General features: G+C 34.3%; 1 protein-coding gene and 1 pseudogene across 1 annotated transcript; both read right to left on the bottom strand.

The window, feature by feature from the left end:
- Window positions 1-6,180: 6,180 nt before the first annotated feature.
- On the bottom strand, window positions 6,181-9,682 carry LOC111012036 (rRNA biogenesis RRP36-like protein). The gene is made up of 9 exons (XM_022286060.2): window positions 9,462-9,682; window positions 9,225-9,358; window positions 9,075-9,141; window positions 8,849-8,901; window positions 8,624-8,678; window positions 8,439-8,513; window positions 8,014-8,131; window positions 6,699-6,745; window positions 6,181-6,607 (listed from the first exon to the last, which is right to left on the bottom strand). The coding sequence occupies exons 1-9, from the start codon at window positions 9,546-9,548 to the stop codon at window positions 6,497-6,499; spliced, it is 747 nt and encodes a 248-aa protein (XP_022141752.1). The 5' UTR covers window positions 9,549-9,682; the 3' UTR covers window positions 6,181-6,496.
- A 1,982-nt stretch (window positions 9,683-11,664) lies between these two features.
- Window positions 11,665-13,079, bottom strand: LOC148208313 (serine/threonine-protein phosphatase 7 long form homolog; annotated as a pseudogene).
- Window positions 13,080-13,513: the final 434 nt, after the last annotated feature.

Raw genomic sequence — 13,513 nt, 5'->3', positions numbered from 1 at the left:
GAGGATTTGAAGTTTAAACTTAACAAATTTCGATTTTGCCCTACTTTGGTGGAAAAAGAATATATCACTCCAACCTCCTTTACACATCATCATGAACGAAATTGGTTTCAAATTTTGATTTGTCCTATTTTTTTTTTTTAATTCTAATAAACTGACTCTCTATGCATTTTTTTTCATCACCATTCAAACAAACTAAGGTTTAGTTTCTATTTTATTTTTGGTGTATTTAATTCTCCTTATTTTCCAATATTGTTTAGATCTTTATGTTTATGTTTTTTTTAGAGATTTACAAGTTTTTTTTTTCAGTTTAGTTTTAAAATGAATGTGACATTAACAAGTTTTAACTTTTGTTAGGTTTTATTTGATTAAATTATTTATGTTTTCATAGTTGAAATTACTAGTTTATATTAAAATGTTATACTTTCTTTTAGAATTATTTTGCTTCCAAACGCAATTAGGAATTCTAAATCATTTTCGTCATTTAAAATCCTGGAATTTGAAATTATTTCCTACAATTCTAGAGGTCAAACAGAGCATAAATGATTGACAATATAATTTAAGTATTTGAGAGATGATTATTGAGTGAGAACAAAAGAAGTGATTAAACTAGAATGTATGCTAAACTCACCCATAATCATGTGCAAGGAACTTTTTTTTTTTTCTTTTGGGTAAGAAAGGAGAAGGAAAAAGACAACCTTGAGGCGGAGGGTGATCTACGATCTTCCAATCGTTTGCTATCATATGTAAACTGTAATTATAAAAGAATTTTTTTTAGTTGGTTGTCTACCGAGAAGCGAGATGTCGTAAGTTCAATCAAAAAGAATCATGAGAGGACTTCTTATCTTTAAAAAAAAAACTGTCATTGTTTTATTTCCACATGAGCCAAAGCAAAGCTGTTGTTACACAATTCCACAAAACTGAAACCTTGCCTTTAAGAGAAGCTCCACCAAAACTTTCTAAAAATGAAATCATCAGTAGGCTTAGGGAGGCAAAGAGAAACACCCAGTTGATCTAAAACAAAAGACCCTGCCTTGCGAGCAAAGAGACAGCGGAGAAAAAGGTGATCTATCGATTCTGAGTTACCGTTAAACAGAGTTGTAAACTTGTTAGTATCGACAATATGGCACATGAGACGAAGTTAATTATGAGAGAAAGAGGCGTGTCGATGAGTTGGATTGGGTTGGGTTGAGATCTTTTTTAGAGTAAACCCAGTTGTTCGAATGGTAAATTCAACTCTTATAAAATAATAAACTAAACCCAATCCAACTACGAAATATTTTGGTTGAGTTGATTTGTCACCTATTTAAAGTATTGAACAACAAAAAAACAAAAAAGTAAATAATAATATCTTAAACATTTATTTATATATTGTCTAACATTGAATCAAAATCCAATGTTTAATTATACGGTGAAAAAGTACACTCCAAAAACTTTAAAAAGCTGTTTCTAAAAGTCAGGTTACAATATATAATCCATAAAAAATATAAAATTAAATATAATGTTGCTCCATCAGCAAAACTAAGATAAAGTTATACCAAAAGATCACGATTCAAGATACCTTCTTCCTTAATAAGTCATCAAATTGAGTGCTTTTTTATCCCCAGTTGCAACAGAGAACAAAGGAGAAAATACAATCGAAGGAATAGATAACTTACAATAATACAATGCTGCATTCTTCGAAAATTGAGAAACAGTAAGAGATCTATAACTATATATAATTTTTATGGTGAGCAAAAGAAATAGTTTCAAAATTAATAAGTTCGAGATAGTTCGGTTCAACTTAAATTTATTTTAAGTGAACCCTTGGACAGATTGGACCTATAGAATGTTTATTTATTTGAACCCAACCCAATCCAACCCAAACCGTATAAATTGGGTCAACTTGATTGGTTTTTTTTTTGGATCATTAGGTTTTTCGAACACTCTAATGGGAGACTCAGCGATTCGATTTTGTTTTTTATTTTTCATTGAAAGATTCTTAAAGTATGAGAAGGAGTATCTCATAATATGATTCATGGTTAAGCTCTATTAGGGAGGACAAAATAAAAAGAATTGATGGGTGGTGTTTAGTAGGCTTGTTCAAAGATTTCTATTTTCTTTTTGAAAACGAAATTATCAACTACTGTACTCTCAAAAACCATATTTTAAGTTTATTTTAGTGTCCAAAATCTTTATTTCGAAGTTATCTTGGGTTATACATATATATACGACATTTTTATATCATTTAAAATTGATTTCTAACCGAAAATTACGATTTTGGGCAGGAAATTTTTGTGTTAGGTGCCTAGCACCTTGTCTAATATCGAAATTGTCCTGAATATGAAATGCAAGTTTGATGTGTCTGGAAGCTTCTCCCAATCCCTCAACATATCTTCCATGCAAGTGAAGAGTCAATTCAACAAACAAATAGAGTTGGAGAGGTTTTGAAGGGTGGCTCTCCTTGAATTGCTCAACTCCCTAACCGTCTTGGAGCTCTCTATAAATTCAACAACCTCCCTCGCTCCACTCATGATCAAAGTGATTGTTTTCAAGCCTTCTACATTTTTTTCTCAGCTTCTTTTGTTTCCTTAGTTTCTTAGCTTGTCTTTTATCTTTAAAAGTTGATATTTTCCAGTCATTCTTCCGCCATGTTACTTCTAGTTGTAATTTTTGAATTCCTTTAAAATTAATTCCAGTAAGTTTATTGTTTTTACATTTACATTTCCATTTTTATTCTCTACAAAGCTTGTAATCACACAATTTTGTGGAATTGAATGAGTATTGCTCCTCGAATCTCGAGAGAGAAAAGGCAAGGGTCATTCGAGTTACAAACTTCTTATTCGCAGCTTGTTCCATTTATAACGATGTTCAACTCTCTTTTTTCTCTAAAGATGAACCACTCCGGTACAACAAGCTAAAGTGACCTCTACGCTTCGTCCCCGATGCGTAGGGCCGATCTGCTAGAGGGAAGACTGCCAAATTTATTACCCCAAGCCCAATTATGAATGATTAACTAAAGTTTTAAAAATCCAACAATGTAAAAGGTGTTTTTTCTATTCTTTTATCACTTAAGGTTGTTTTATAAAGTTAAATTTTGATTTGGCGAATTAATGTTTTAACCGATGATCAATTCTGAAAAAGTTGATATATTTCCACAACTTTAATGATTTAACTTTGATTTCGCTTGGGTAGTCTAGACATAGGACCTCGACCTAAAGTTACGATTGATTTTTATTAAATTATGTTTTTTTTTCTAATAAACATATTAGGAATGAACTTATACCTTCAAAATTAGTTAGACAAAATCACTTAGACATAAGCAAATGACGAATTAGAACCGATAAAAAATATAGAGAGACACCTAGCCCCTAGTTGGAAAAATTGTGTATTTTTAGCTAATTCGAGTAACTGGGTTGGATCTGTTCCATTGAGTTTTAAATACCAAAACCAACATCATACTTGATATTTGTTACCCCAAGATCAATTGCAAAGTCACTGACGTACATTTTATTACTTGTGACGGGTATATACTTGCGCTCTATTATTTATTTTAAATCCAAAAACCCGAACATGCACCAGTGAGACGTACATTTGCCTCTTTCCTACGAAGAACAAAGCGTCTAAGGTTAGTGATTTCAGACCCATTAGTTTCGTAACCTCCCTCTACAAGATCATTGCTAAAGTGCTCTCGAAAAGGCTTAAGAACGTGCTACCCTTTATTACCCATGATGCTCAAGCACCTTTTGTTGAAGGTAGACAAATTTTGGATGTAATTTTGGTTGTGCCTATGAAGCGGTCAGTGAATGGAAGACTAAGGAGAAGAAAGGTTTTTTGTTAAATCTTGATTTTAAAAAGACTTATGATATGATGGATTGGAGCTATCGAGATATGTTCTTTTGTTTAAAGGCTACGAGAAAATGGAAAAAGTGGATCATTAGTTGTATATCCTCGACTAATTTCTTGATCTTTGTGAATGGAAGACCTAGAGGTAAAATTGTGGCTACGAGGGGGCTTAAACAAGGTGACCCACTCTCCCCTCTCCTTTTTACGATTCTTGGAGACTCCCTTAGTCACCTCATTCACTTTTGTAATGAAAAGATGACGCTGGAAGGTTTTAGGGTGGGGACAACCGTGGAAGTAACTCACCTTCAATTTGCAAAATGTCACTCTTATTTTTTGCCCCAGCTCAATCCAGATATTAAGATTCTAGTGGCCCATTCCGAATTTATTCGTTTATGGCTCAGGTTTGTCTTTAAACCTCTAAAAAACAACCTCGGTATTCTCCTACAATAGAAGAACATAGACTATCCCTAACCAACACTAGCCCTTTTAACATGTTTTTCTCACTCACATGCTTCCTAGTAAATCAACTAGGAGGTCACCCAACCAAAGATCACTCCAAGCGAAGCACGCTTAACTTTGGAATTCTTATTATTGAACCACCGAAAAGGAAGGTGCACTTTGTTGGTATAGATAATAACTATCAATTCTTTTAAGCCTTTTTTTAACCATGTTTTCATGGTCTCAGAATCTCTCACATTCGGATGTGGTGTCGATTCATTCATGTACCTCTCTTCTCTAGTCGAGTGTCACATGCCCACCAACTACCGCTTTGGCTCGGAACCACATCTTACTAGGAGAGGTTCCACTCTAATACCATCTGTAACACCCCAAACTCAAGATTTGGAATCCTAACCTATGGTAGACAGACAGGCTAAGGAAGAAATTAGATAAGTCGAGAAGCCTCCTCATTTCGAAAGAAGGTCGCCTAACGCTGGCCCAATCGGTTCTTAACAGCCTCCTTATTGCTTTCTCTTCTTAAAGCGTCTTAAAAGCGCCTAGTAAGACGATCAACATGCTGGACAAATTAACAGAGACTTCATTTGGAGTGGGGAACTTATTAAAGGGGCTGTAATCTAGTTAATTGGAGCTATCCTTCACGTCCTACTGTTTTTGGTGGCTTGATAGTCGGATCTTTCAAGAAAAGAAACAAGGCTCATTTAACTAAATGGCTTTGGAGGTTTGCTTTCACATATAAGTCTTATTTCCTTAGGTCTTTCTCCTCTAGCAGCAGGTTTCAAGCACCTCCTATCACAGCTTTATGGAATTTCAAGATTCTTCAGAAAGTTCAAATTATTCTTTGCTATAGAAGTATAAACACTTCAGATAGAATTCAAAGAAAGTTTACAAATTGGTCCCTCTCCCCTCCCATTTTCAGAATATGTTTATGGGTCAGAAGAGCCCCCATCTTTTTATTCTCTGCCCATTTGTGAATTGGTGGTATCGTCTCCTACGTGTGTTTGATGTTTCGAGCTACCTGCATATTTGCATTGAGAGCTGGTTGATTGAAGGTTTTGATGGGTTTTCGTTTAAGAAAAAAGCGAAAGTGCTTTGGAATTGTGTCTTTAGAGTTTTTTTTATAACTACCTTGGAAAGAAAGAAACAACTGTGTGGCTTTTATGATTCTTTTTCTACAGAGGGTATTTTGTGGAGCAATGTACGACATATCTCTTCTCGAACCATAAGAATTTCGTTTGTAATTATAGACTCCACATGATTTCGTATGATTAGAACTCGGAAGGCTGGATTTAGTTTGTTTTGGGAGGTTGAACTCCACCCGACCCTAGACTGTCCTCTGCCTCGTTCATTTTTGTTGACTAAAACACATTTAAATTCTTACCCAAATTCTAAATTCCAAAAAAAAAAAAAAGTTTTTGAAAGTTACTTTTCTAATTTTTCAAAGGTTCGATTTTGAAAACATTTTTAAAAGTAGGTAGCAAAACAGAGAAATATGAGTGAAAGGAGTGTTAACATGCTTAATTTTTAGAAACAAACAATTAAAAAACAAAATAGTTATGAAACAACACTCTCCTTTCCCTTTCTCTAGGCTTAATGTTCCATTTCCTAACAAGAGCTGGTACAACAAGTATACTTCAAAATACCACCTCTCGAAAAAAAAATGCTACTGCAAAGACGTTGGCAAGTTTTTTAACCATTATATTTGCCCACAAAACTTTCTTCAATGGTGCAGATAATATTAACAAATGATCGTAATTCTACAAGAACATGTTCAATTTAGCAACAAAATCAAACAATAACATATTTTCTGAGTAAACATAAAGTAGCTACGTTATTAGCCCATTTTCCCTAAAAAAAGAAATGAAACATGAAAATTCTATTCAATGATTCTAGACCTCCATCTGCAAAGACTCCTATACTACAGTTTTCATTTCTAACATTGAGGAACTTATTGTCCTCTTTAAGCCGCAACTTTTACATCATTTTCAAATCAGACTATCAAAATTTTCTATTAAAACAAATTATCCCCAGTCAAGAGGGAAACCAGTTTCACTAAATATTTAATATTACAGATGACTGATAAGAAACTTCCAAAGAAGAAAGTTTTTAAACTAATATCAGATTAATCTTGAGTAAGGCTAAATTTACTTTTTCTAAATTCTCGAAATAAGGAAACATGAGTCTCCTGAAAATAAAGCAAGATAATACCCGTTTGACTTCACTCTTGTTCATCAAGCTTGCTAGATCGTCCATATGGTACGTATCTACGATCCTTTGCAGCATTTTTCCTCCTCCTCCTCTCCATATAGGCATCAAGCTTTCCAGTGGACTGTTCAAATTCCAGAATGGTTAATCACTCATTTAGAAACATAAGTAGCACTAAACATACCATGTTGAAATGAAAAACAGGGGATTCATACCTTAAGAGTGTTGTATTTTTCAATAAGCCTTTGCTTTCGAATTTCAGCTGCAAAAGACAAAACAGGCTTAAGAAAACATCCATATCCAGGCAAAACCAGAAAGTGAAGCATCTTAAAATGCTGAAGATGGAAACAGTCATGATAATTTTAAAAAATATTATGTTCTTTCCATTAACCACAATAAAATGTTTTCGACGAATTGTTATGATCCGTAACGGCCAAGAATTCTATCAAAATAATACCCTAGGAAAAAAATACATACGGTAAAATAAGATCAATACATAATGGACAACCAAACTATTAATTTTCTACACAGCCACCCAAACTACAGATTCAAGATGCACAACTATGATGAAATGACCTGAAAGTCTCGCACATGGATTCAGGACGTCATGGATAAGACATGGACATAAGCCATAACATCATACCATATTTTAAAAATTTTAGTACTTTGACAGAAGGACACATTTAATACAAGTATTTTTATATACCTCTAGACATATTAATGATTTTAAAACATGAGGAATTATGTGGTAAAGAATTGGAGGTACAAACTTACTTCCTCATTTGTTCAATTTCAAGCAAATATTTCTCCATGGAAAATACTTTTCCAACAAGATAAAAATCACACCTTAAAAATAACTTGCATCTTATTTATCACTTTCACATCTTGTCACACCACTGCAGCAAGTTCTATCAAGTGAATCTATTAATTCTCTTCCCTTTTTCTATACTAATTTCTATGGATTTTTTTGCTCTTATTAATTTATATCTTAGTTCCATAAATTTGAACTTTTATGAAAACCTATCTTTCAATTTCTTATAATTCACTCCCCAAGCATATACCTTGCATATCCTAAAAACCCAATGCAGCAAAGATTTCAAGAAAATAACAAAACAAACACTTCACATCACGTATACATGTTCAGAATGTGTTTATGTCAGAAATCAAATGCACAAACTGCCCATTGCCTTCATGTGGAAGTCCAGTTTTTTCTTATTTTCTACTTTTCTCTCTATATTGTCTCTTTTTAGCAGGGGCAAAGGAGAGAAGCAAAATGATACCAGCACTACACCCATGTTAGAGTTATCAAATTAAATCCTAGCTAATGTAGAAGTATTAATACTAACCATGGGATAACCACAAACACACAAGTGCAAAGTACAAAGTTCCACCATATGCACTACTACTGTTGGAAAATGATCACCAAATGTCCTCCAAAGTTTAATGTAGAAGTTCCAAGCAGAAAGCCATAACCTAAGTGCATGCCCTTGAGATAGAATTTAAGCAAAAAGAGAGGGAAAACATTCTTACATTTCTTAAGATAGAAGGGCTTTTTCCCAAGCTTGGCTGCTTCTCTCTCTTTATTCTTGTGTTTGGCCAGAATTGCAGCATCGACACGTTTTGTGGTGTCAGATTTGAATTGTTTGTCCTAAAATTACATGGAAAAATGAATCTAAAATCTAAATATAACAAAACAATGGGCACAAATAATAAGATTATGATAAAACATAATTTGGTAATGATGAAGTATCAAGCTTCTGTCTTCAATCTATAAACTAGTAACAAAAAAGTTGGAGCTTTTATTTTTCCTAATACTTGCCAATAACAAACTTCATTCTAATTTTCCTTTCATTTTTAACATTAAGAAGTCTAGAACGTCTCTTTTTGTTGCATTATATATAGAAACAAAAATAAAATGAGATTCATTACATATAAATCAAAATAATAACACTTACAATCCAAAATATCTGTTTTTTTAGTTCTTCAACAACATTTGGATCATTGGTTTTCCTTAACTGCTTTTTCAGTTCCTGTTGTATCAGTGATAGTTGCAATACATAAAATGGAGTCACCAGTCAATAGAATTTAAAATCGGTAAACTATAAATTATATCAATAGGGGAATAGATCAAGGAAAATACCTCTTTTTCAGCAGGAAGATTATTCTCGTAAATGAAATTATATCTCTTCTTAAATCTGTAAGATTCCAATAAACATAAGACTCCCAATTTTCAAACCAAGAAGAAAGATAAGGATAGAAGTAGATAGAATGAACAAAAATTTAAAACGCCAATTTTGTTTGTTAGATAATAGTATTCTACAACATGCCAAAGAGTTAATCAAACCTCATATCAAGAAAAACTCACCCCTCAACATCTAAAGTGCCAGATAAAGATTCGAAACGTGGATCACGTACCATCTGAAATCCAACAAATTATTAGTGAGAAATGCAACTATTATCTTAAGTCGCGTTAGAACTCAATTAAGTGAGATGTTACACTCTCATTATCATTAAGTAGGAGGTTTAAACTCCATATAGGCAAATGCAAGAAATTTTGACAATAAACTAACAAAAAGGAATAACCAACTCACATTCTTAGGAGCCTGAATGACCTCTCTGAATCTACTAACTGGTTTCTTACTACTAACCTCCATTGGCCTTCACGAAGAAATTACAAATCATATACTCAATTAACTTGCAAACAATAAAATAAGGGAAAAAAAATAGTACCCATAAGCTACCTGTTCTTGTTTGCCCTCCCACCTTTCTTCTCTTGATTGGTCTTTTGATACGTCGAATGCGACCCATCAGACCGCGCTCTCTGCAACTCTTCAAAAGTTACATCGGCAAGTTCACGCTCTATATTCTCTTCTTCCTATATAAACAAAGTGAACGTCAAATTGCAAATAAAATCAATTCATGAATTTGAATAATAAAAAAATGTAACGTAAACATGATTTCAACAGCTCAAAAGATACCGAGTCAACAAAATCTTCTGGGGAAGAAGATTCAAGATCCTCGCTTTCCTCCATCACTTGTTTGCTAGAACTGCTACGTTTCTTCATTCCATTTATTTGCCCTAATTCACAAATGCTTTGATAACCGTTTGTGCCTGCCGCTACCACAAGACTCCACGCGGCTGTTGCTCCGTTCGTCTCCGGCGTTCGGATTTGCTGCAGATATCCGATCGGGTTGCTGTGAATTATAGGGACATCTTGTTGTTAGGGTTTGTGTGAGGTCTGGTTCTCTTTGGTTTGGTCCAGTTTAGCAGTTCGGTCTAACTTACCCGTTTGGTCTGCTTTGCTGGTTCGGTTCGATTCACCTCGAGTTTGGTTTACCAGAAAAAGCTTTTAAAAAGAAGTGTCAAAATAAAAGAGATGCAGACCAAGGTTTAAAATGTCGTTGTCGATGGATATTTGGTGAAAATTATGAAAATTATGGAAATTAATAAAAATTATTTTAATTAGTAAATAAAACTTTAATTGTAGCTTAATTAAATTATAATTGATCACTTTTTATCCATTATATGTAAAAATATTAGTAACTTATGAAAATGTTGATGTCGATAGAAATGTCGGAACAAGATAACGAAAATGGATGAAAATAATTTGAATTAGTAAATTGAAATCATGTTTTATTAATAATTTATAACCAAATCTAATATTTGTTATATAATTGAACCAAATATGAAATATTGATATATACATACATGCATATGATGATTAAATTGAGTTATTAGAAATTGAAGCATTGATTTGAAAATTTGTCATTAAATTTGAAAAGAAAAATAGATCTAAGGTTAAAAAAAATCAACAGGAATAAAAATACGCATCAATGGTAAAAATTGAAATAAATAAATGAATTTAAATAATAATATTATTATTATTATTAATTTATTATAAGAAAAAAGAAAAAAAACGAGAAAAGGAAGCACCACTATACAATCCCTCTCTACCCCTCCTCTCACATCTCTTCAGGTGTTTTTTATTAATAATGTTAATAATAAAAGTAATTTTAAAAATATTGTATTTTAATTAAAATTGTTTAAAATATGGTATGTTTTGAAACTTTTTTTAAAAATATAGTGGTTATAAAAAAGTGTAGCTCGACCATCCAACATGGTTGTCTCTTAGACGACCATACAACGTGGCGCCACCATGCACGCCACGTAATTTGTTTTAGAGATGGTCGTCTCTTCGACCATCTCATTTATTTATTTTTTTATTAATCGTGGTCGTCTCTTACCACATTATTTTTTGTTTAGGGTTTTAAATATTTTTAAATAAAATACAAATGATTGGGTATATTTATTTATTTATTAACTAAAAATTCACTTTAATGTCTAGTTATTATTAACTATATTAATTAAAAAATCCCCTCAAATATATTATTAACTATATTTTTAAAATAAGTTTTATTATTAACTATATTATGTTGTGTAAACAAAAATTATGATTTTATGATTTTCTTATATAATCATGAAGTTATCCATGTTAGTTCAAAATTGGAAATTAATATTATAAATAAGAGAACAATGTTTGTAGTTCGTCAATTTACAGTCTATCGATCTAATCCGTTCCACAATGGAGACGTCGCCGGTTACGATGTGGCAGACGACGAACTAGTGGTGCCGCTGGTGTCTCTTGACTCTCTGTACGGTCTCGATCTTCCGTAGGGTTGAAGTATTGTCCATGCTCTCCACGTCCACGTCCATGGCCCCATCCATAGCCATACTGCAGCGGCGAAGATGGTGTGTGATACTGACTAGAACCAGGAGTCGATATCATGACCATAGGCGTGGACAGACCAGCATCATCCTTTGTCTGTGTAAATGGTGGAATGTCTTCAACTCTATGATAGATAACTTCAGGTACGGGATCGTCAAGTCCTACTGGAGCATCTTGATCTACTTGACGTCGTCCTCTACGCCTAGGGCCACGAGCAGGAGTAGGTACTTTGTACATTTGATGAAGACTCTGAAGATGCCTCCTGCCAACGTTGCACAACCTATTAATTTCGTCTGATGACGAGAGAATACTGATTTGCTCGAATCACGCAGTCTACATGAAAAAAATTAATGAATATGTATTTATTAATTTGAATAATTGTTATAACAAAATAAAAGATTGTACCGTAGCACCAAATGCTGCTCCTTCTCGAGTTATATATCGTCTGGTGATTAACGTATATCAGCTCATGTATCCTGGATCGCAAGTACCGTCGTCATCGACTGGAGGATTGATTACAAGAAATTGGCTACGTATGTTCCACATCGCCACAAAATGTGCAATCTGATCCTGCCAGGTGTTATCCCGAATGTCGATGTCATGTATCCTCTTATCCCAGCATGGCACCTCTGGAATTGTTTGTTTCATACCAAATTGTCTTGTAACTCTATCAGGATAATGCCACCCCACAATATGAAAGCATATGAGTGGACTCACAGTGCACCAAATGTTATGTCCATTGACACAGAAGTCGGGTAGGTTGGCAAATTCCTTATCATATGGCTTCCAGATCATCTGAAATTGTAATAAAAAAATCGTGTAATTAATTATAAATCAATATATATTTTTACATTATAACATTTAAAAAACGTACCGAGCCTGGTGGCAAGAGGTCCAACATGTATCTGTACTGGATCAAAACATATGTAGATACTTCTGTAACACAAAATTGATCTCTCCATCTACAATAATATTATAGGTTAGTACAACAATTGAATGCGTAAAAAAAATTTTAAGAGAAAAATAGGACAATATTTATATCGACGTATCGGGCAGCTAATGGTCGACCCACGAGATCGTGATCTGAGATGTGACAACGCTGTGGAGCCATCGTGGGGAATCGATCCTAAGCCCATACTTGTAGAAGTATAATTGGACCAGCAATGTCACGAGAGTCAGAGCGACACGCTTTGCACAGATTTCGATACAACCACGCCAAACATGCTCCACCCCAACTGAAACGTCCAGCTACCTCGAAATCGGCTAATAAGGGAGAAACGTTAAATGCACCAAGTTGTTAGACTTATCGGCGAATAGACTACCACCGATAAGCAGCATAATATAGGCACGAGCGTATCTGGCAATGGTTTCCTCATCAGCATCGTCGGCTAGATTACGAAATTGGGAAGCTAGCCAAGGTAGACTCAACCTAGAGCCTCTGATGTACGCAGCACCTGGAGTCACCACAAGTAATGCTTGACAGGTGCCTCTCCAATCATAATCAACGCGACCAGTAACAGGCTCCCCATCTACTGGTAACCCAAGCTGCACCGCTACATCTTATAGAGTGATAGTACACTCTCCATCAGGCATGTGGAATGTATGAGTCTCTGGCCTCCACCGTTCCACAAGTGCAGTAATGAAATGCCAATTTAATTGGATGAATCCCAATCTGGAGAATCCGTAAAATCCAGAAGCGCGTAATGCAGGTTCAATTAAAGGATGCAATGGGATGGTACGATCAAATACCGCCTCTCTAAGTCGGCAGTGCAACTCCTCGTTACACTGACCTTGTCAAACTAACTCTGATCGATGTCGAGTTTGGTTATACAATACAAATCGATCGATAGGACCTGGGTTTAATTCCATAATCTAATACAATAGATAATCGTTAGTTGGAAAATTAAATATAAATTTTAAAACAATAGTCACAACATAGAGTGTCAATTAAACTAAAGGTACAATCACATAGAGTTTTCAATTACATCGACAATTAAACTAACACAGAGTACAATCACATCGACAATTAAACTAACATAAATGATTCAGACTAAAGTTTTCAATTACATCAACATCTAAGAAGGTGCTTCCCGTCGTCTCGAGGGACAACTTCTTCGATTGTGACCAAGTTGATTACAAAGCCCGCATCTCTGTTGAACACTTGGTTCTCTCCAATCCATCTCGTTATGAATACGCGAGCTCCTTGGTCGTCCAGACAATCTCAATAATGTTGGATCAGGGTGCAATATAGGTAAGTTTGGGTGAGCGATCCAATAATCTTCATGCGGGATTGGCTGAAATTG

Source organism: Momordica charantia (genome assembly GCF_013281855.1).
Source record: "Momordica charantia cultivar OHB3-1 chromosome 11 unlocalized genomic scaffold, Mcharantia_2.0 BLBB01000011.1, whole genome shotgun sequence".
In the NCBI taxonomy this organism is placed as follows: domain Eukaryota; kingdom Viridiplantae; phylum Streptophyta; class Magnoliopsida; order Cucurbitales; family Cucurbitaceae; genus Momordica; species Momordica charantia.
The sequence above is the reverse complement of the archived record's forward strand: the minus strand, read 5'-3'. Positions and strand labels throughout refer to the sequence as shown.